Source organism: Urtica dioica, chromosome 3, assembly GCF_054948205.1.
Source record: "Urtica dioica subsp. dioica isolate 48M chromosome 3, U.dioica_male_clone48M_v1_H2, whole genome shotgun sequence".
Lineage (NCBI taxonomy): Eukaryota > Viridiplantae > Streptophyta > Magnoliopsida > Rosales > Urticaceae > Urtica > Urtica dioica.
Window position 1 is genome coordinate 46,158,561 of NC_142758.1, and position 24,254 is coordinate 46,182,814.

General features: G+C 32.6%; 2 protein-coding genes across 3 annotated transcripts; both read right to left on the reverse strand.

Annotated features, from left to right (window-relative positions):
* Positions 1–303: 303 nt before the first annotated feature.
* On the reverse strand, positions 304–3,096 carry LOC149403153 (uncharacterized). Of its 2 annotated transcripts, none has more exons than XM_089609942.1 (9): positions 2,773–3,096; positions 2,264–2,344; positions 1,890–2,171; positions 1,672–1,807; positions 1,422–1,584; positions 1,205–1,333; positions 918–1,112; positions 704–826; positions 304–605 (listed from the first exon to the last, which is right to left on the reverse strand). In XM_089609942.1, the coding sequence occupies exons 1-9, from the start codon at positions 2,948–2,950 to the stop codon at positions 507–509; spliced, it is 1,386 nt and encodes a 461-aa protein (XP_089466068.1). In that variant the 5' UTR covers positions 2,951–3,096; the 3' UTR covers positions 304–506. The 2 variants fall into 2 exon arrangements, with proteins under 2 accessions (XP_089466068.1, XP_089466067.1); XM_089609941.1 differs by having other exon boundaries at positions 2,264–2,353.
* Positions 3,097–19,459: 16,363 nt separating this feature from the next.
* Positions 19,460–23,018, reverse strand: LOC149403154 (RUN/FYVE domain protein). The gene is made up of 13 exons (XM_089609851.1): positions 22,835–23,018; positions 22,696–22,740; positions 22,502–22,600; positions 22,233–22,343; positions 21,950–22,124; positions 21,782–21,838; positions 21,368–21,504; positions 21,149–21,208; positions 20,994–21,071; positions 20,445–20,512; positions 19,975–20,051; positions 19,776–19,884; positions 19,460–19,578 (listed from the first exon to the last, which is right to left on the reverse strand). The coding sequence occupies exons 1-13, from the start codon at positions 22,925–22,927 to the stop codon at positions 19,557–19,559; spliced, it is 1,131 nt and encodes a 376-aa protein (XP_089465977.1). The 5' UTR covers positions 22,928–23,018; the 3' UTR covers positions 19,460–19,556.
* Between the last annotated feature and the right edge of the window lie 1,236 nt (positions 23,019–24,254).

Sequence of the window (24,254 nt, forward strand, 5' to 3'; positions counted from 1 at the left end):
TTTCAATTCAATCGAATCGAACTCCCATGATATTTTCCTTAAATCACAATTAATTATCAAGCACAGCTGCACAACCCCTTTAATCCAATCCACTCGAACTCACATATTTAATACTTGTTATGTCTCATTCATGATATGATGGTTTGATATCAATAATGGTTTGCGTGGACAACCGTGTGATTATAATTGAAGAGAGAGAGAGAGAGAGAGAGAGAGAGAGAGAGAGAGAGAGAGAGAGAGAGAGAGAGAGAGAGAGAGAGAGAGAGAGAGAGAGAGAGAGAGATTATGAAGAAGAAATTAAGAAGATTGATACTGTATACAACTGCCTTTACTACAACCAGCAAGATTGAAAGAGATTTCTCTTCAAAATAATTAGCCTTTTATTAATTATATAATTCATGATACATGTGTATAGTGTTCGAAGCCTTACATTTTGGGTTTGGTAGAGCATTTTAATTTTTGATGAAAAAGGGATTCTGAATTCTCAAACACAAGGAGGGTCATCTTCAATATTCACATCCCAGCTGGTTGTAATTCATGTGGTCAATCCCATTTAACCGTACACAGCACAATATCTGCTCTGGCAATTCCTCAACTTTGTTTCCCTAAAAAAAAAAACAGTACATGAACATACCAAGTAAGAAAGAGGCTTCCAAAAGTAGAAACAGATTATATTAAAATGTCAAAATCAGTAAAAACTTGCCTGAATTGTGAGGCCAAAATCCAAAACACAAAGCTTGAGTCTGTCAAAGAATGCTTCGAATCCTTTCCTAGATATATAACTGAATCTGTGCATGTCTAAATCAATCTCAAAGTAGTTCTCGCCCTGAGAGAGAAATACATTACACGAAAAAAGAACGCGGGTTAGTTAGTTCGAAAGACGAGCATCAATAATATTAGCCACTAAATAAACTCACAGCATAGAATTGGTGTTGAGGTCGCGAAAGCACGGGCTTCTCATTGTAAGCCTGCATTAACTTCCTCTCGGCAGCGCTCAAGTGAAGATCTTCGACGTTCACTACGCGACCCAAGATCTTTAGCCTCTCCCTAAACGGAACAATCGAGTCCATCGCAAACCCTTTGACCTTCTCGGTTTCATCGTCGATCAACCTCTGTTCCCATCACGATCCGTGAAATCAATAACGAAAAAAAGAAAGGAAGAACAAAAATATCGACAATGTTTTTGTCCTTTTTTCTTACTTACCCTGATGCCATCTTGAAAATGAGGAGGGAGTTCCTTTGCGTAGCTCTCGTTGAGCTTAAAGTACAGAACAAAACTCACTCCTTCGCCGTCCGTTTCGCCTTGAAAAATCGTAGCCGGGTACAATGGAATCTAGAACGAAATGATACAATATTACTACTGTCACACAGAGTCTGGTAAAAAAAATAAATAAATAAAAAAAACTCCGCTATTCTTTTACCTGAACATTTACGACGAGGAGCGAAGGCAATTTTCCGGGAGAGCCCGTGCTCGGGAGTCTAACGAGACGAGCGATGTGATTAATTTTTCGCGGAGATAGAAACACATCTACGCCGAACGGATAATAAGCGGCGTGACTGGGGGCGAATTCTTTCTTCTTGTCGCTGCAGATAAATTTCACATTACATGCTTGAACAAGCAAATCTAATATGTAAAAAAAAAAAACAAGAAAATCATTTTGAATTTCTCACCGAAAGTAATTCACGCCCCGGACTCGAAACGTGCTCGGGTCAATCTGAGACCAGGTGTCGAAGATCCTCTTGTCGACGGGGCAAAACGGAACTTGAGAACCCGCCACCGGTTGTTGCAAAAGATTCTTCGACGACACTGAAAAACCACGCAAAAAGAGAAGAGGAATATATATAGCCGTTCGCTTCCAAGTAATAAACATAAAAATTTTCACACTCACGTATAGCAGAAATGGCATTCCCTTCTTTCCACTTAAACGGAGTCTTCTGGGCCGCTTTTTTTCTCGCGCTCGTGGGGCTCGAACTCAGAGACCTTCTCTTCTCGATCGAAGGCAGAGCCGGAGCGAGACACGGCAAGCAATTGCTCGGAATAATCCCGCAATTGTTCTCCAAAACGCCCTCTCCTTCTCTCTCGTCCGCCGAGGAAGAGATTGCCTCGCCACCGGGCTCGCTGGTCGAGTTTCTCGCGGAGGAGTTTTCGGCTCCGTGAATAGAAAGCACATCTGAAAAAGACGTTGAGTATATTCATAGAGAGATTGAACAAACCAGGGAGAAAAAAAAAAAAAAAAAGATCTTTCGAAAAATCGAATTGTACCGTCTGGAACGCTGAGATAATCGTCTTCGCAATCGGAATCGAACGCGGCGACTGAATCGAACCAGGCTTCGTCTGTAATCCCTGGCAAAGCTGTCATTACATACTTGATATTAAATTAAGTCTGACAATGCAGTTTATTGGACTGTACTAACTAATCATCGTATGAAAAGTAAAGAAAATCCATGGAAAAAGATCAAGAATACAAAACCAAGTACGGAAAATCAATTTCCGTTACTACAAGAAATTATTCATAACCGTTTTACTCAAAGCCGATGGAAGAACCGATTGTAATTCATTAAAGAGGAAAATAAAAACAATTATCTAATAAAGAATCTTCGTCTTTCTTTCATCCATCCAATGCCACCAAGAACAACAATAAAGGACTCAAAGCTCCAGAACCTAACAAGGCGAATTCAAAGACCGCAGAGAATTCCTAAAAAAACCGATCAAGACACAAAAAAAAAAAAAAATGAAAAAGCGATTGCGAAACAGAGGAGAGCGAAATGTACCTTGAAAAGCTGGGTTGGAGATTGAGGAGGGGCGATCAGCTGAGGCGGACCTATCGGTTCTCTCCGATGAGACCTCAGAGAATCGCGACGACACTTTCTGACCTCTTCTTCGTCTCCGACGACCTGTCGTCGGCTTTACTCTAATGCAACCCTGTCGCCTCGAAATACACCCTCCCATAATTAATCTCTTCTCTCTCTCTCTCTCTCGAATCTCACTTCTCAGAGTTTGATCATCACTGTATCATCAAACGGCATCGATGTATAATTTTAGAGAGAGAATCAATAGTCTTAATTTATTCGAGAGAGAGGGAGAGAAAGAATTGGGCAGAGAAAAAAAAAAAAATATATATATATATATATATATATATGTGTATAATGTAGAGATTTTCGATGTTTCGTTGTGACGATAAAACTTTTTACTTTTTACGGTAATTGGGTTTTCACAGAAGAAAAGCGTTTTTTTTTTTTTTTGGGTCTAATACTCTATTTCAAGGTTTTTTTTTTTCGTTCTGTTTTATTGTCGTAATGATTTTTTATTTCGTTGATTGATTGACGCAGCTTTTTCGTTTTTCATTCCCAAATAATAATAAATAAATAAATATTATTATATATCTATAATACATAAAAATATATATATACAGTGCACCAGGAAGAAAGGAGAAAAAAAAAATCAGAGAAAATGGCAAGTTGTTGGTGGAAAGGCATCAAAACGAGTGTGGGACCCGCTCAGGGGATTAAAATGCCACGTGGCGTATGCAAACGCGTGCGATATTTCTTTTAAGACAACAAATAGAGATTGATTATTATTTAGAACTTTCTTTGAATAATAAATAATTAATTAAATTACGATGGAAATTATAAAATAAAAAAAAATCGGCTGCGATGAAAATTTCAACTTTTGTGGTGATGTTGGAGTTGGTGTTGTTTGGTTTGGTGAGAGTGTTCAGAGTTGGCGTTTAGTTGACGTTCTTGTTTCACATTTAAATGGGACTGTTCTTTTTGTACTTTTTTATGATTTTTTTTTCCAATATTTGTTAAATTTTTCTCAGTCAGTCCAAATCTTGTGTCATAATAATAGAAAACTGGAAACCCTGCGGTACAATTTCGACGCTGTCCTTTTTTTTTTCTTTCTTTTTTTCCCTACAATTAAACTTAAAACTTGTTAATTGCAATGGAATTTACAATGCATATTGTATTTGAGTCAACCTGGCTTTGACTTTCGAAAGGAAATGAAAATTTTATTTTTAATAGTGTGTTCTTAATAAAGTGGTATTTTCGTTAGGTAATTTTTTTGCCTTCTATTGCTTAATGAAATTAGAATTTCCGTTAGCCTTAATGGAAGTTAGCATTTTCCAATAAGTAATAAAAAAATAAAATAAAAATCAAATTTAGAAGATAAATGAAAGTGACTTAAATGTTAAAATTTTAAAAGAATATACTAATATGTAAAATGAATTGCATATTTATTAATAACTTAAAAAAAATGTAAAAACATGACAATGATAATATGAGTAAAACATTATAATAAGACTACAATTCATTAATAGTCATGTTTTATAAGTTTATATCAAAATTATCAATTATTTTTTTTAGATAATAACTATATACCAATTTGTAGACAATATTGTTGAGATATATTTGTAGAGTAATGTTGTAGAATTGAAATGTGAGTTGTGAGATGAGTACTAAAAAATGAATTAAAATGAGGTCTATTTTATAGAGAATGTGTAAAAACGGGCTGAAAGTGTAAATAAAAGAACTATAAGCCAACGTCCATAATTTTCTAACAGGCTAATAAAATTATATGCCCTGTCGCTTCCCACCTGTCGTCACTGTTACTTTCGCATGTGTGTCGAATTTTTTTTATGTTTCCGTGTCAAACGGAAATCCTTCCTTCTGTGAGGCAGAACAGGGCATCCGGAAACCCTTATTTTCGTTACGTGCCGACCCAAAGCCCAAGATGATAATTGACCATGACACCCCAATAAGGGAATAAAAAAGTACGCTTTTATAGTTTATTTTATTAGAGAAAAACTTTAAAAGTCAAATCGAAAATTAAACAAATAAAGAAAATCACGTACAGATTAAGAGCCTGTTTGTTTGCTAACTTGAAAAATTGTTTTTGACTTTTCTAACTTGAATAGTAAAATACATAAAAAAAAATAAAAATAAAAAACTGAATTTAGTATGTGTTTAATAATTGTCATAATAGAAGTAAAAAAAAAAAAAAAACTTTATTTTGTTTTAATGAAAAAAATCATAAAAGAGTTTTTGTGTTTTTCAATTTTTTTACTTTTTTTTTTACCATCTCATCTTCACATCTTGTTCTCTATGCTCAATATCATTTCATCTTTCTTATTTTCGACTATCGAATTTGTTTTTGATCCCTGGAAAACTCAAGTTTTACAACTCTGGGCGATAAAACTTTAAACTCTAATACCTCAACAACCGGAACTTTGTTTCACAAAACGTAAATTGGACCGTGATCCACTCGTCAAGTAGATCAGTTTTCACTTATTTAATCAAAATTAAGTTTCAAAATCTGATAGTTGTCGTTTCGATTTCGGTGACAAACGTGGTGTTTTAAACGAAAGGTACGACAATGACATTCGCAGCAAAGACTTTCAATTAGCATACATCTCGACGCGCAATTCTTCTCTGAATTATTACACTACAACTACAAAAAAACTAAATAAAACAAATGAAATCTCAACCAAACAGTTATTTGAAAATAACTACAAAAAACTATCAAACTACAACTATAAAAACTGAAAACATAAAAAAAAAATAATAATAATAATAAAAAAATAAGTGAGTTATCGAACAGGCCCAATGAATTTATTTTTCCTATTTATTTTATAAATTTTAATTTTAAATAGAAATGGATTATTTTTCCCAATTACTTATTATCTAATGTAGCAAAAAAAAATATCTTTGGAAATTTTTTTTCTCTTTTTGAAATGATGACGTTTAAAATACAGTTAATTAAATTTCTTTCAATGTCAGGTTATACATTTGTTTATACTATTTCATACATTATACAATTGATTACATTAAATATTTAAGCTTTGATTACAAAAAAATTCTTTAAACTTCAAAAAATGAAGACAAATCATCATTTCGAGAGATACAACTCATGTCATCGCACAAGATGAGACCTCGTGAGCGAGAAATAGTGCCAACAAGCTAAATGTTTGGTGGCATCTTAAATTATACATTATATTATCAATTATACACTATCTTTATGAAGAAATTATAAGTAGTATATAATTTATAATCTTTCCATGATTATTATATATTCATCACCTACCCGGGAAGAGGGGGGCTAAAGTTAATTTTATTTTTCAGGGGCCTAATTTGTAAATTTTCGAAGTAGAAATAACATAAAGAAATTAAATTTGAGTAAAAAGTGTAATTTTTTTTTGGGTAAAGCCTCTGGTTGGCCGTAGCTGTCTGTGCCCCCTTAGGTGTCTGTGTTAATATTTTTTACGCGTTAAACTCTTATTTCCCGAGTTGAATTTAGCGAGTTCTCAGGTGTTTTTTATTTTTGATTTTAGTATGTTTATGAGGATTTACAGGTTTAAAGGAGTAAAAGAACCTCTATAAGCTCTTTGGAGTCATTTTCAAGCAAAACGGAGCACGAGACGCGAAGGGACGAAAATCTAAGCCTCCACGCGCCGCACGGAGTGTTTGGCCAGTCTTAGAACGTTACGCGCATTCCGCGAAGAATTGAAAATTCTACCTCTCGGCACGAGCCCTTATCAACGCACCGCATGGTGTCAACAAAATTGTCACCAAAGTATGCGCGCTCCGTACACTTCCGAAAAGTTTCAACGTGGACTGCGAGCCTTCTTCTGCGTGCCGTGAGCTTCCCTCTGCGCGCCACGAACTCTCGTCCGGAAAAAAGGAAACTAATGATCTTTGAATCGTTTTTAAGCCGTCAGATAAGTTTTAATGACCTAGATCACTCCGAAAATTAGCTGAAAACTCATATACTCAGACCTAGAGTCTCATAAAACACATATTCGCCTCTTATAACTTTGACTTTACTTTTTGCTTTTGAATTTGTGTGTTTGAGAGAGATAGAGAATTTTGGAGACCGTCATCATCGTCTACGCTACAATCACAGTTTTATTCTCTTCTTTTCTTCTCCTGAACTCTCGTTTTTATTTATGATAATTATTATGGCTTTGTTTTAGTTTTAGTCTTCTTCTTCTTCTTCTTCTTCTTCTTCTTCTTCTTCTACTTCTTCTTATTCTTTGTTTCTTCGCTACGCCATGAACCAATCCTCTTAAGGGCTATGGCGTAGCTAGTCTAGAACATGGTTATGGATTCAATATTATTATTAATTGAAGTATTTATTAATTCTATCTTGTTTTTCTTGATTCAATTCCAAGCTTAATGCTTGTATGTTAGTCATGACCTCATTCTTGATTTTGAATTTAACTTGATGCTTGAGAAAGATTAGGTTGTTAGTGTGCATGAATTGAATTATCATGATTCATTCATAGGCTAGTGATGGCTTGGTTGTTACGAAGTTGTTTATACGTCTTGTGTTCAATACTTGTCTTATTTTTAGGAGTTGAGATCGAGGGATAAAATTCCGGCATAGGTTTGGGTTGCTACATGCTCGAGAGATATTTAGTGATATCATTGTGAACGTAACTAGCAAAGTTTAAATTTGATTCGTGCGTACATTCTGAGAATCCTAACCATTGAATAGACTAGTGAAGCCATCATAGTCCTTACTGTCGCATAATTGTAAAACCACCGTTTACTTGCTTTGTTTAGTTTCTTGTAAAAAAATTCGTAACATCATTTTCCCCATCTTTTGGGTTCAATTCGGTATAGTTGATTTAATTGTTAATTAAGTTTAGTCATCGTGGATTCGATCCGTACTTATTACTCAGGCGACACGTGCACTTGCGTGTGCGAAAATATTGCATCAATGCGTATATATATGAGTGTGTTTATAGAATAATCATAAAAAAATTAGGGCTTATATATATATTTGAAAACTCAAGTCTTTCTATATAACTAATTTTTGGTAAATTTTGCGTAAATAGCCACGAGATTTTATTAACAAAATAAAAAAAAAACGTTAATAATTGTAATAGTTAATAACTGTAAATAAACGATCAGACTCAAATGACATAAATAAAATACTAAAAACATCACATTACCATAATGACTATTTATAAAAAGTTTAATTATTTAGCAAATCTTAAACAAATAAATTGAATATTATTCAGAGTAATCTGGACAACTTTTTTTTCTCTCTCTCTCTCTCTCTCTCTCTCTCTGATCCATGACAAACAAAGGCACAATGACTACTTGATAGGAGAGAAAGTACTTTAAATAAAGTCTCACATGGCATGAAAAAGACATTGTAATTTTTTTTTTTTCTATATAGGGTATTAATATCTAAGGTTAGTATAGATTATTAATCAACTTTAATTCAGCTCGACCTTTGAAATATGGACCCAATAACATAACTTGACCAATTTATATTGACATTATTCAAGTTTTTATAGCTCAAATTCTATTTTAAGAGAAAACAAAAATTATGAATCTTTAAAAAAAAAAAATTAGATTCTTACGCCGTAAAAACTCTCGTCAATTATAAATCCGCCTCACTCAGAGTCCTCGGCGACCCGGAAATCCAATCTTATGCTGTGCAAGTTTTAAGTGTAATATTTAAATAACTTAGATTCTTTGAATAAAAAACAAACAATAATTGGAATGAAGAAAAGAAAATTATCCGATATAATGGATCCAGCAAAGACAGCAAAACCACCTCAAACTCAATATTACGCTTGCAAGGATATTGTAAAGTCACAGACAATAATATAATTATTCACTTTACATTAAATTAAACAAAGATCGATATTGATAACGTTTTAATAGTTAACATGAAGTTTTATAACAAAAATTTAGGTAATTAATCAATTTAGATATTTGAGATTACTATATAATCAACGTTTGATAAATATTTGATAAATAACCACAAATATGACGTGGCATTCTTGGTTTGCGCTTTCATAAAATAAAATGATGATGTATTTATGTCAATTTAAGCATGTAAATACATAGATGTGGCTATTTACTAAATATTTATCAAATATTGGTTAAATATTAATCTCAAACTGTAAATATGACTATATCTAATTGACTCGTTTTTTTAAGGGTAATTTAGCAAAATAGCCAACTTAAACGTTGAGAATTGCTAAATAGCCAAGGTTTGGTAAATATTAGATAAATAACCATTTTTATATATTTACAAATGTAAATATCAAGTAAATAGCCATTGTCATATTAAGCCACATCATCATTTATGGTTATTTACCTAATATTTACCAAACCTTGGCTATTTAGCAATATCAAACGTTTAAGTTGGCTATTTTTCTAATTTTTTGTTTTTTTAATCACTTTAAATTATTTAAACAAATATTGAAACTATTAAAAAAAGAGGCAGCCCCAGCCCCATGTATTCACTAATTTTCTACATAAATTATCAACTACTAAAAATACCTTTTAATCAATAATATAAAACTAATGAAATTTATTGGTTAATGAATAAAAAAATTTATTTATTAAATACGTATTCAATCAGACTTTTAAGCACTAAATTATAACTAGTTAAAATTAAATTTTATTCGCTCCGTTAAAATTTATTGAAAATCTTAACTAAAACCAACTATATGTACAAATTACATTACTCTATTAAACACTAGTCAAAGGAAAGAATAAAAATTGAGTACTCAAAAATCACACTTTTTTTAGGGACAAAAATCACACTTTTAATTTCCCTATCACTTTTTTTTTTTAAACGAAAACTGTATTATTGATGATTTTAATGAAGATTGAATACAGAATTCAAGCGGAGATAAACTCCTACAAAAAGTTGAAACTATTTAGAGAAAGAGCACGAAGTAATCATAAAAGATAACTAAAACTCCTGAGAGCCAAACAGTAACAAAGATGTCCAGAAACATCTGACGGGATTTCTCCCTCGCCTTCCGAAAAGAGAACTAGCTTTTTGGCTGGCCCTCAGAAGAGCCATTTCTTTTGGGGGTGATCAAGCTAGGTGAATCGAAAACCATGACTTCAATAAGGTCGTTTCCATCCTTGAGGTCTCCACGTTTTCCTTTCGCACCTTTGTTTTTCCTCTGAGATCGAGCTGGCTTGTTTTGGCCGGGTTGATTGCAAATCGAAACCTCCCCGGACAGCAGTTTGCGTTTCTTTGTGGATGAGTCAACGAGCAGTGGAACGGGCCCAAAGATGGGTGTTGGGCGATGGTGGTCAGTATCAGAAATTATTACTTTTTTACCTTGGGCTTTATAGTCAGCAGCAGTGGATGAAACTTGAGCAAGCCCAATAGACCCAAAGTCTAGCAGCCCATCAGGAGTTGTGGTGGGCTTGTCAATATTAAAATTGGGCCCATAAGTTGAACCAGGAGAAGGCACGTGGGTTGAGCTATCCGTGCGAAAACCATGGGGAGAGAGAGAGACTCGCGCGACTTCCTCGCCTGGATTTAGGGCCTGGAATTGAGGGGGTTTCAATCCCGCTACATTCGGCGAGGTAAATCCAGGAGATAGCGGGATTGACGCTCGATCTTCGGGGATTTGGAGCGAAGATTTGGGGCCGTTGCGATTTTGGCGGATCGCGGGAGAATCTGGGGCGATGGGGCGCGAAGATCTCGGCGGTGAAGCTTCCGCTGAGGCTGGCGCATCGCGATGGCTTGGGGGCTCAGGCGCAGGCGAAACAGGTCCGTCGAAGCATGAGATTCGCGCGGTCTCTGTTCGGAGCCAGGGTCCGTATGCGTGGCGTGGGGTACCGTCTAAGTCAGGGACGGTGAATGCCGGAGATGAGCAAGAGGCGAGGTCGTGGCCAATTAATCCACATCCATAACAGAGAAAAGGTAATTTTTCGAACTTGAAAGAAACCCAAATTACTTTTCCTGCTATCGGAATGTAGCGTCCGGGGCAAATTGGCTTAGAAAGATCCAATTTTAATTTGAATCTGAAGAATTCGTTTAGGACAGAACAGAAGGACTTATCCCATTTGAGCTCAGCGATTTCGCCTCCAGTGCAAGCGATTCTGGTGATGTTTTTTCATTTCGGGCTTGGAGCGGGACGCCGTAAATGTGGGTCCAAAGACTGATTGAAGTAAAGGCGCAGTCTTTCCAGCGTTCTGAGTTGGGCCAAGGCTCGAGGAAGAGGACACCGCCAGTGAAGCACCATGGTCCCTTCTCTATGAGGCGTGTGCACTGTTTGGGGTCGGAGAATTCGAAGCCAATGAAGAAAGCGCCATCGGATTTGTCGAGGAGCTTCTAGCGCCATGTTGGTTCACCCCACCAGAGACGAGAGATGATGGTGATGATAAGCTTGAGGGTGCCTATCACTTTAAGTAAGGGGATAGCGCTAAAATGAATCGCAATATGCTCTAAATATAAATTTTTTTTAAAAAAAATCTCAATATGCATTTTTTGGATTTTTTTTTCACTCTTGATTATATTCTGTATACAATATTGTTTGTTGGGAAAATATCAAGAGTATCTCTCGTGTTTAATCGAAATGCGAAATTTATCTCTTCGGTTTCTAAAAATATCAGACATATTTCTTCATTTAATATAAATGACATAATGTTATATTACAAATATCACCATTTTCGTTTATTTTTTATAAAAAAATAATTTGAACTCCCCAAAATCCCCTTAATGAAATAATTTTTTTATTTTCTATTTTATATACAAAAAAATAAAATTAAAAAATTTCTTTATAAAAAGTTAAGGATTTTTTTTAATAAAGAGAGATTTTGATTTTTTTTAAATGAAATAGTAAATAAATATTTAATCTATTAAAGGATAATTATTTTTTTTGTAAAAAATAAACGAAAATTGTGATATTTGTAATATAACATTTTTTAGGGGAAGTATATGTCATTTATATTAAACTGAAGAGATATATCTGATATTTCTAGAAATCGAAGAGATAAATCTCGTATTTCGATTAAACACGATGATATTACTTATATTTTCCTTGTTTGTTTTGTTTGGAATTTCTACAAATTTTGATGGTTGGTTTAAGCCGTACAATAGGGTTTCGTGAACTATATTTCACCAACTATCCACCAAAGCAGAGCCGTGTATTTGCAGCTTTGATATTGCCTTTGGATTGTATCTGTCAGTTGGTTTGAAAACCTTTCATATATATTTTGATACTTGATCTCATCCACACACTCTTGTTCCCTTTTCTTTCTTGGATATATCCACATTCTCAAAATGTCAACAAATAAACATTATAATGTACAGTGTTTTAAGAGGTTTTGTGAAAAAGAAAAAAAAAATAGCGTTCAGGCTTCGGAGGTTTCGTTAGAAATAGTTACTCACGATAACCTTGACCTTAATCGATTTTATTATCTCTCGGTGTTGATTAGTTTCTGGAAAAGAAAATGATTTTTAAATTTTAGTGGAAAAATAATGGTTAATTGAAAAAAAAGGATATGTAAGAAAATATTTATTGATGAGCAACTAATAAGACCCAAAAACAAAAACTAAGAGATCCGATTAACACTTCCAATCTTTAATATATTTTTTACCCAAAATATACCAATCTAATAATATTACATGATGTTGGTTGGTGTGTGGAGCCTAATCACTCGCCGAACTGTTTCGCGGATCGAGCTGACGAGCCTAATCCGTCTGTGTAGAGTGCAAAAGAGTTGTAAACACATTTTCTCTCGAACTTCGGTTTAGTGAGGATTTGCAACGGCAAAATGGATGTAGTTTTCACATTAAAAATGAACCACTGTAAATATAAATATGTGTATGTTATTTGTTCTTTGCATATTATTCGTTTTTTGATTTTATGTCAGATTTGGGGATCAAATCTTAACAATGTTGCTCTATGCAGTTTATCCATAGTATGCTATAATTCTTAAAAAAACTCTTTTTTTTCTCATATAAATTATTTGCACTTAAGTTTGTCTTAAACTATTAAAGTACTAGGTATTGAGATTTATATTATTACTCAATTTTGATGATGTAATGAATTAAACATCATTAGTTATGTTTTTTTTATGTCTATAGTAAATAGACGTATATTATATATTATTTGTATATGAATACTCATCAGTGAGCCAAATTTTTAAGTAGATAACGAATACTTGTCATTTTTATTATTATTTATATCGGTATATTCGTAACATAAGAGCACCAACAATTGCACTCTAAAACACTAAAACACCGAGAGGTCATTTGGTTTAGTATTCTATTTTTGTTTTTTGTTTTTAAATTTTATTTTCTGATTCTAATTTTAAATTTAAAAAACAGATTTAGAATTACGTTTCAGAATATTTTAAAATGTTGTTTGGTTATGTTTTATATTCAATTGTTTTAGAGTTTAATTTAAAATATAAGAGAGATAAAATAGAAAACACATTTTCATTGTTTTCTGTTTTCTAAACAAATTTCAAAAAAAAAAAAAAAACATGATTCTAAATTTGTTTTATAAGTATTATAACCAAACATGTTTTCTAAAACTGTTTTTTAAAATTTAGAATTAAAAAAAAAAAGAAAACAAATTTGAAATCACCAACCAAACAACCTCTAAATTTTTTACTATTTACAATACAATCACACTGCATAATGAGCAGGCAAATTATAATGTGACTACAATATACACCTAATTTGGAGTGAACACTATAGCGCACATTAATAAAAGAATTCTTTAAAATATATTTTGGTGCTTTTTGTGTTTATATTCCACTAACAAATTATATTATATTATTTTTATTGATTTTTAATAAAATAATAATAAAAGAATAGTGCTTTATTATGAAATTTGGTGTTATGGTTGAAGTGAAAAAAAAAATTAGAGGAAATTTCAGTGGAATAATGTAATTTAAACACGGTATTTAATATAAAAAAAAATTAGGTAACTAACCAATTAAAACATTTGAAATTACTATATAACTAACCTATTATAAATCTTAGATAAATAGTCATAATGATGACATGACATGCCTGTTTACCCTTTCATTGATATAAAAATGAGGTATTTACGTCAATTTACACATGTAAATAAATGAACATGACTATTTATCTAAAATTTATGAAACGTTGACTATTTAGTAATGACGGATTGTAAATGTGACTATTTACTTAATTGACCTATTTAATATTGTGGTCCGAATTGCTGTAAACTAGTTATTAGGTAATTGAAAAATTCTATACACCCGTTGATAATGTCACACCAACTCCATAATTGGAGATGCTCTAACATTAGTGTAAATAAGTCCAAAAACAGTATAGAACCGTGTCATATTGGAGTATTGCATTGGATTGGATTGGATTGGATTATTGGAACCAAATAATTTCAATTTGTTATATTAGCCCGTGTAAATAAAAAGATTCGCTCATTCTCGTAGAGTATGTAATGTGTGTGGTGTGCATGAAAGCGGTGGGTCCCACAGTCGCTGCCAGTTTGTGTGTGGAGTACAAATTTGGGATCACCTTCACGCCCCAAATATATCCAAATTACAAAACCACTTTTTTTTTTTTTTTTTTTTTTTTCTGTTTTCATTTTGTGAAAAATCATTCGAATACAAACTTGAGTCAAGTCAAAAGCTCCCCCACGAGGAGGTGTGTGTGACTGGTTGCCTGGCAGCAATAGTACAATTTTTTTTTTTTTTTGGGAATGAGTTTAATATTTAATTGATATTATTTTATATATATATATATATATTGGGGACCCATTTAGTTTTAATTGGGCTGTGGGAATCGCAAAGCTATAAATGCAGCCACGTCGACTTCAATGGGTGTGTGCGATGAGCTTAGAAATTCGAGCTTCATGATTAGAGGGACCCTTTGCATAAAATATTTTGGGGCTTTGTTGTCTGTGAAATGGCGATAATAACCCTCTCTGAAAATGTACGTGTGTAATAAGCGTGTATTTTGGATTGTTATAAAAGTTATAACATAAGAGACGTACATTAAATTCCTATCACATGAGAAGCGGAACACATCCTCTTTATTTTTGTTTTTAATCATATATATTAAATTCTATTTTCTGTTCGATGGAGGTTGAACATTTGAAGACTATTTCCGGGTACGAACGTGTGCGTGGAAAAAATTATGGTATCTCAAGTAGTTGAAAATGGTGATCAATTGAGAATTTTGATAAATAAATATAATGACAAAAATAATTAAATAAGTAATCTCTGGTGTAGTAAGTCAAATCTCAAAGCCTAGGTATAGAATTAGCCAAACTAGAAATGGAATTAAAGTAACAACAAGAAGGACAAAAGACACTGAGAAATGCCTACCATCAAGAAATTATTAATAGATATTTTCAAAAGTCAATAGTTGTTTAAAAATGCCAGCCCTTTTTCTAGCTTCGTGACTGTTCTCACAGGTGCTAAAGAAAAGAAAAGAAAAAAAAAAAAAAAAAAAAAAGCTTAACTCAGCCATCACAAGTGACCTTAGTAGTGGAAGCCACTATAGATTAATCAGTGTAAACAATTCACATCAAACAGTTCTCCACGAACCATGAATGCAATAGATCGACGTAAATGCGGAGAAAGTAGAAACTAGTTTGGCAGATTTAGGATCCCACTTGCCAAAAAAGAAAAAGAAAAAAAAGGAGAAGAAGAATCGCTAATTCTTCAAGGAATTAGTCTATGTATTATTTTATGTGGATATCGCTGCATAAAATATTTTAAGAATTTTGTTTTAAGATTCTTCCCTATTTTTCTGTAGCTCGAGATTTGAGCTTTTCACAAACCAATAATCATTGTTTGTCAACACTCTAATTCTTAAGCTGATTTTTATAATATAATTAGCAGTGATGATTAATTTATATAATCCCGATAAAAAAAGATGAGGAATGCAGGTATCTTATAAGGTGGTCTAAATCATTTAGATTAGTTTAGTTTGATTTTTTGTTGTTTGTATTTTTTTCATTGTCTTTATATATATCTGCAATTATGTATCCGAGGGAAAGTCTAATCTAGTTGAGATTTTTTGTTGCCGACTCTTGTACTCAAAAGGCTATGGTTGATCCCAACATAAGCTAAGTGCTCCTGATTTTTCACGTAACCGTATTGACAGTATTCTAGCATATAGGCTTATAATAATAATTTATTATTATTATTATTATTAAAATAAATATTGGATATAAAGTAAACCATTTTTTAGACTTAAATAATGTCCTACAATTACTAAAAAAAAAATGACTTTTAAATCAGACAGCTAAAAAGAGTCGGTAGTTACTTTTGACCAAGGTTAAAAATGACGGTCAAAATATGTATTAATTTATTTTGACCATTTGGACCGGTAAAAAAAAAAAAAAAAAAAAAAAAAAACTCCTTTATTAAACAACATCAATCCCAAAGTCCCCAACTAACGTTCACAGGTTTTAAATCAAACCAACTATTTCAACTCCTCTGTTTCTTCTCTGATTGTCCGTATACCGTAGTAGTTTTTTTTTTTTTTTCATATGTATGTCTAACACTAATTAATGGCATTTCTCTAATGTGTTTCCTTAATACCCGAAAAAGAGGATTATATATATTCCAATTCATGGTTGATCGATCAAAACAGCTCTGCATGGTCGTAAATAAATTATGGTCGGCCACGTTATTGTACCATGGGACATTGTTTGAAGTCAGAGGCAATTAAATGTCTCATCTAGGCATTTGACTCATGTGCCGTCCGGGTCCAGGAAAAAACTGCACGACCAACTCGCTTCTGCTTTGATTTTGTATAGGGACCCTTTTGTAAAATTTTAGTTTAAGGATAGAGCACCAAGGCCGGCCCTGGGCTAAGGCGAGCTAGGCCCAGGCCTAGGGCCCCATATGTGGATGGATCCCAAAAATTTACACTTTTTGCCTATTTTTAAGAAAATTTACGTTTTTTACCCTAAAAATTTACACTTTTGGTCCATTTTAAAAAAAAATTACATTTTTTACCCTGAAAATTTAATTTTTTATTAGTATTTTAGGGCCCCAAAATATTGATTCGCCTAAGGCCCCCGGTGAGTTTGGGCCGGCCCTGTAGAGCACTCTATGCTAAGTACCGGCAACATATTTAAATATAAATATTTTAAACTCTGAATATAAATATAGAAGCATTGGCTAGGTTCAATTTTAATTAAATTCTATCAATAATATTGTTCCTGTGCATTTAAAAGCGCTATTTAATTAGATTACCAAAATAAAATACAAAAAATTGGCTAAATAAGCCACCTAAACTATATGAATTGTAAATTAGTCAACTTTTGGTAAATACTTTGTAAATAGCCAACTTGCATATGTGGCAGCCTATTAACTACCTAAAATATATGTTTGACTGTGTTAAATAAGTTTTTTATTAATCTGTTAATATGTTTACTTGGCTATTTACAAGAAATTAACTAAAGGTGAGATATATCTCAATCCACTATATCCGTGTGGCTATATAGTTTAATAACCCAATAAAATAAGTAATCAGAGCTAGGAGGAATATATGGATTAAACTGAGAGAATGAACTATAGACTTTTGAGTGCAAAATAGATTAAGTTTTTTTTTTTTTTTAAATATATGGGTTGAAACTTGAAATGGGATAAATGTAATATGATGCTCTTAAATGCAATTCGAGAATTATCACAAAATTGTTTATGTCGGTCTTACCTACGCCCGAGCTCACGGACATGTGTGGTTGAAACAAGTGCATGATCATGAACATGAACAAGAGAAATATGAAGTCACCATAAGTTTTATGTTCATAGATGATATGATTTGATAGGAATTATCTGGTATGGAAACGATAATTTTCCCAAGTAGTTTGATGCATTATAAGTTATAACTACGTCTGAATGTTTTTTTTTTCCTTCCGATAGTTATCCATTCAGTGACGAGTCAGTAAAATTACCAAAATTGCCTTGATTTTGTAGACAAAGGAAAAGGCCAAGAAGAGAGATGGACCAAGCCAAGACAAGATAAAAAGGTGTTTGCATATGGACCCTTGTGGACAACAATAGTGTGAAATCCAGCATTGTTTCATAAAGAACGAAAATAGGAGTTAAGTAGACAAATATATTATGTATGTTAAGGGACACCTAAAAGTCGGTTTGACTTATTATTTTATTATTATTATTATTATTATTATTATTTCTTTTTTCATATCTGGTTTGGCTCAAGTATAATTTGACATTCTCGCTACTAATTTGGTTAGCTAATTAATTTTAAAGAAACATCACTAATTATGTTTCAAGTCCAAAATGTTGTAGCGTAGTAAATGGTTCCAGGCTCTCCAGCTAAGAAGAAAACAGCGCGGTAAATGCATCATAAACAAGAGTTGGCCCCAAAAAATCATGATTCCAAAATCCTGGATAAAATTCGCTATCATCACAGTCTGTGGTATAATTTAAGAAATGAACTTATATGGCTCGATGCAATAAGTTCGAGTCAGTTATTCAAAGCAAATGATTGTGTTTAGCTGTCTTAAGAAGTCTTAAAAACTAACATTGATACATCCAAGAACTACTTTTCAAAAGTCAATGCAAATACAGAGCTCCGTCGTTTTTTTTTTCGGGTACGTTAAATAAGAGTAGAGGACAACACAATCAATAGCCTATTTCTTGACTCTGTAAATCTACTAGAATTGATTGTCTTTTACTCTTGGCAGTTTTTCCAATAAATATTGTTTGTGATTGTAAATTGTATACATCTGGATGGCTTTTAATGAAAGCTCACTCTAAATGCAGAGATGCGTATTAAATTTAAAACAGGGCAGGGCGGCTTTGACTTTGAAACAAACAATTTTTTATTTATTTATTATTATTAATAGATGAAAACCAGCATTTATGAATTTAGAAAAATTCTTAATATATTAGTCACCTGAACGGCTTATATTTCACAGTTCAAAGTAAAGCATTAATATGGTATATTTTCGCAGTACCGTATTAAAATTTTGTTCATGATTATAGATAATAAATGACTATTGTTTATTTTATGAGCCTTTAAATTGGTTGGTAAAATTTTGTGTTGGCAATGGCATTCATGTATATGTAAAGTGGAAATCATCAAAAAGATGGGCTTGAGTGACAAGGAAACACGTCCCAGTTCATGTGAAACATGATATATTTGAAAATGTCTGTTTGTTATTTATTCATTTAAATTTGATTAAATTGTTTATTCATTTAATTTTGATTAAATTGTTTATTCATTTAATTTTGATTAAATTGAAAGTTTCAATTATGTGACTATCTAGTATTTTGCTTTTTTATCAGGGATTAAATTGAGGTTTGAGATGAATAATTAAGTTCTAACCCTCGATTTTAATGTTAGTTATCAAATAAGACGAATTGAATATAGTTCAAATCATGTTGTAAATTAGGCTATTCACAAGTCGTATTTTAATTCAAACCACATCATTAAATTGAGTTGGTGAAATAAATATCAAAGTCAGATTTATGAATGCAAAAGGCTATTGCAGGACAATATTTGGTAATGCTACGACTTGCCCTAAACACCAAGCTGACTATTGCCATTACGCAACCACATACATGCCCGTAATACCACGTCATTTTTATGGTTATTTACCTAAGATTTATGAAGCGTTGGCTATATAGCAATTTCAAATATTTTAATTGGCTAGTTACCTAATTTTTTCTATATAAAATGATTATGAATACTATAACTAAAGTTACTTTCACTCAAGTGAAGTTATATTTAAGGATAATCTGACCTCAGGTTTTGAGGCTGATCTTTAATATTTGAGAAACAACCACGGTTTCATACTTCAACACCCTTGAGTCGTTTTTCTGTACATTGAACAAAAAAAAGTGTTCAAATTAGCTGAAATCTGGAAAAGTATGAGATTCCAAGATTTTCCTATGAAAATTCTTGATGCAACATAAGATTTCACATCACTCGAACAAACCTTGGAAAATACAGATTTCATCATGGTAATAAATCTGGTTTCAAATAGACAGCAAGGCATAGTTATGCGAGATCTCACGCTTTTTTATTAGTAGCCGATATACAACTTGTCTCCGACACGCACGAGTCCATGTTATTTTCTTCCCTTGAATGTTCTATTCCATTTAACTTTGGTGATAGAGACGAAGCTGGATAATGGTTACATTATAATTAGACGACCTATCGAGTTATCAGAGATAAAAATAAATGATAGAAAGCTAATGGGTATAAAGCTAAACCTGTACATTCCACAAGACCTGTCTCACAAGCCTCCTTTGAGCAATTTCCCGTGCTGTTTTGGATCATATCTTTACCCCTGAAGTAATAAAGGTAAGGTCAAGACATTATTGGAAGGTTTGTATTTTATTGTTCACAATCTGCGCTGGGAATAAAGAAACTTGTGGCACAAGGATGCTCGTATCAGAGAACCCACCGCAACTATCAACTAAGTATTTTAAGTCGGTATCTTCAATGGGAAAATTGTATGCTCGATAACGAATGCTGTGATCTTCAAAAACCGGATTGGAATAAATGTGCGTAGGAACCTCACAACGTCATGAATTCATTTTAAGGCTACTTTATGACCGGTTTTTTCTTCTTTTCCTTTTTCCCATCTCATCACCTTATGTTCAAATTCTATATTGAGGCATAGAAAATTCACTCTGTGGAAATGAGTATCATTCTTCCATGAAAAATTATAGTGGTTTACCTTTTATCCATTGTCACGTCCATGTTGTATCTTGTGCATTCAAGTATTGAGGCGTATCTTCCTTTTTCCTGGAAAAATATAACAGAAAATGCATATCTTGTGAATTTGATAAAAAAAATATAACAGAAAATGCATATGAACTAAAGTCAGATTTACTAAGAGTGAAATAGGAGTTTGTAAAATTAGACTGAAGCATAATTGACTGATGAAAACTTCATGGTAGAGCCAATAAGTAACCTTTGCTATGGAAACATTTGTTGGAATTCAAGTCTTAATGAAGATGGTTATCGACAACATTGTTATACATATTTTGAATGTCTCGATGAAACAGCAGAACTGACCACTGAGGGACCTAATAGTCGAACGTTTTAAACCAGTGTAATTATATGGTTAATTAAATCTACCTAATAGGTCTAAACACATTCATGATTCTAACTGATGCACTCTTTAAGCTTCTTTTTACCACGAATCCATGCATCTGTGAAGTTTGAAACTTGTTTGACTGGAATAAAAATAATTAAGGGCCAAACTCATTTGTTAGTCATTTACCTCTCTGTTCACATTTTCCAGATTCTCCTGAATCTTCTGAATGATGATTCTCAAACTTCCAAGTTCCAAGTGCAATGCCTGATCAGCAATTTTTAACCGAGATGAATCTAACTGTACTACAGGTAACGAGCAACCACTCTTTGTCCTGTCCTAACCTCTTTCTCCGAAGTTAAATTCTGTATAATTAAATCCTTCGAGGATAGAAGTTTCTGAGCGTGAAGATGGTTAAGAAAATAAACCAAACCAGTGGAACATGTCTTTCTTGGTATAAAAAAAATGAAATAACACCGGACACAAAAAATATTATTTAACTGGGATTCTGAGTCCACCTAGAAACATATAGATCTAAAAATCATAGAGACTTGAAAGGATATTTCATCTATCTGAGCTTGAGTTGCGGTGCTGATTTTTGCTGCCTCCAACCGAGCTTCTAGCTCTGAGATTACTGCATTCTTCCTCTCTATATCATCTTCGTTGGATTTAAGTTTTGTTTCTAGGTCACAAATTTTTTCTGCAAATAAAAGAATCATCGACTAGAGCTAGATCAACAGTATTTAATCCAATGGCTAATCGATGCATATTCAAAACAACTAACCATTACTATTCCAACAGGCACGGTTCCAAAATTTGTTCAATCATATTCTTAAGGTAAAAAATAAGAGAATTTAATGTTCAACTAATAATTTATTGCAAACAAGACCAATAGAAGATGATAAAATAGATATATGAATTTCAATTTGTAATTTAAAATATCAATGTTATGAACAAGAGCAGTATATTATATTTACCAACAAATATTTTCTCGAACGAAGACACTTTATCCAATTTGTTCCTCAAGTCAGCCACTGAACAAAAAACATCAATTAAGAAAAGTGTATAAAATTTCAAGGACTGAACTACTTTCCTTGAGGATAATAATATTTCCTACGAAAAAAAAGAAAAAATAATTGACTTGCCAATATGTTCTCGTTCACTCGTAATTCGTTGCACATTTTCAACTACTTGCTTGACAGAAAAAGCCTCTTTCTCTATTGAATCAAACAACGACAAATGAGACTTTACTTTATCAGTTAGAAAGTCGAGCTTTCTGTCTCTGATTCGTACCGCTCGTTTCATATCACTAGTAGATTCCTGCACATCGATAATCCCGATAATGAAACTTCAATCAATATATATACACATTGTAAATAGTTTATTTAAAAAAATTATACTCGCCAAGAGAATTCGACACCAACAAACCTCATATGCATTCACGAAATGTTCCTTTGACTGAATCAGGTTTTGTATAGCTTCCTTTAACTCTTTTTGCTTATTTTCAAGCAAAGCATTGTCATTCTCAAGGTAATTCACCTACAATTGACAGGAATCTCGACGGTTTAGATCATTGCAAGCTCTAACAAACCTTTCGTCGAATATATTAAGAACACAAAACCAGTATTGATCATGGCTTGAACAAACCTTTCGTCGAATATATTAAGAACACAAAACCAGTATTGATCATGACATACCTTGCGTTCGAGTTTTTGTCGCAGCTCATTGGAAGAAGACAATTCGACCTCGGTTTCCTGTAACTTCCTAGCACTTTCTTCCTCAGTTTGTTTCTGTTTCTGAATTCAAACGCCAAGGTCATAGTCGAAACACTAAAAAAAAAAAATATTCACAGAGTTTGTAGATCCGAATTTTTTTTTATTTTATGGAAAACCTGAATTCTGCGATGAAGTTGTTCCGTTAACGAGCGTTCCCTTTCCTGGAGTAAAATTTCCATAGAGAAAGAGAGAGAGAGAGAAATGAACGGTCGATTAGCGATCGAGAATCTCTGTTTCCATGATCGAATTTCTTACTCTTAGCTCTTGAACTTCGGAGATTAGAGACCGGAGTTGAAGCTTGAATTTGGAGATCCTGAGCAATTCCGTTTTGTCGCCGCAATTCTCCATCTCATTAGAGATCTCCGGTGGCTCTGTCAGGAATTAAGGTCTTGATGGCGAATTTAATTTTCTCTGTTTATCAACGTTTGGGGTTAGCGATTTCGGCAATCCCAAATTCGTTATAACTTTCCCGCCAAAGAAAAGGCTGGGATTGTTAAACATTTACGTTTTTGCGCAGGTAAATTTCATATTTTATAGGAACTAGAATAAAATTTACATTTCAATTATTGAGAAAGGTCGAAAATACCCAAAATATGAAACAAAATTTGGGAATAATAAGATGATGAAGAAGAAAAGAATATGGACCTTCGATAATAATAATAAAAAAAGAATATGGATTTAAATATAAGTTATTGGCCCTCTAATTGTACTTTATTTAGCTGATTATTTTTAAGGAAAAATAGTACAAAATAGCTATTTGAAACTTATTGATTAGCAAAATAAATTAAGTTTCAACTTTTCAGCAAAGTATTCAAATTTACGTTTTCAAATTATTTTTTTACAGCCAAAATTAAATTTTTTTACAATTATTATAAGCAATTTATCACTTTATAAAAAATTATTTTTGGGGTCAAAACAATTTTTGAAATCAGATTGCTACACGTTTTGGTTATTTCACTAAATTAAAACAAATTTTGGGTATTTTTCACATTCATAACTTTAAATTAATTATTTACCTACATCACCCTATTTTTAATTAGTATTTAATAAAAATTAATTCATGCTAGAGGGGCCTTGGAGAATGACCCATTGATATCAGGCTTATAGAATCTTAGGCCGGTGTCTGGCCCTTTAGAGATGTACACATTAATATTTGTGGTATTTGCATCTTATGTCACAAATTGGCAATTCAATTGCAAATAAGTGACATGCAAAAATTTTAGAAAGTGTTAGAGGAAGATGACGTGATTTTTAATGAGGTATTATAAAAATTCAGAAGACATGGAATAACTAATAAAAAGATTAAATGATGAGATAAAGTAATTTGAAATTTGCACATGTGACACGAATGTAAATACGTGACACAAATGCAATTTTGACAACTTTGTGACACAAATGCAAAAAACCGACGAATTTGTGACATTGACGCAAATTTCCCTTAATATTTTAATTTCTCAAATATAATACGCTCATTTTTTTTTAATTATATCGAATATCCTTATATTTTAAATTTCAGAAAATTATATCATATTCTTATCATTTTAACAGTTATTAACGAAATTATTTTGAGGGCATTTAAATATTAAAGTAAAATATTTAAGCAGGTATGGCATTATATTCTAAATAAACTTTATCATAGGCATACAAATTATATGACCAGCGATAAAAGTGTTCA

Coding starts and splice junctions, on each gene's coding strand:
- LOC149403154 (XM_089609851.1), bottom strand. CDS start 22,927: ATGGAGAATTGCGGCGACAAAACGGAATTGCTCAGGATCTCCAAATTC. Junction 22,344..22,501: donor GACAAAAACTCGAACGCAAG/GTATGTCATGAT, acceptor TGTCAATTGTAG/GTGAATTACCTTGAGAATGA. Junction 21,072..21,148: donor ATTTAACTTCGGAGAAAGAG/GTTAGGACAGGA, acceptor ATTGCTGATCAG/GCATTGCACTTGGAACTTGG.
- LOC149403153 (XM_089609941.1), bottom strand. CDS start 2,950: ATGGGAGGGTGTATTTCGAGGCGACAGGGTTGCATTAGAGTAAAGCCG. Junction 2,354..2,772: donor CTCCAACCCAGCTTTTCAAG/GTACATTTCGCT, acceptor ATGTAATGACAG/CTTTGCCAGGGATTACAGAC. Junction 827..917: donor CTCAACACCAATTCTATGCT/GTGAGTTTATTT, acceptor TTTCTCTCTCAG/GGCGAGAACTACTTTGAGAT.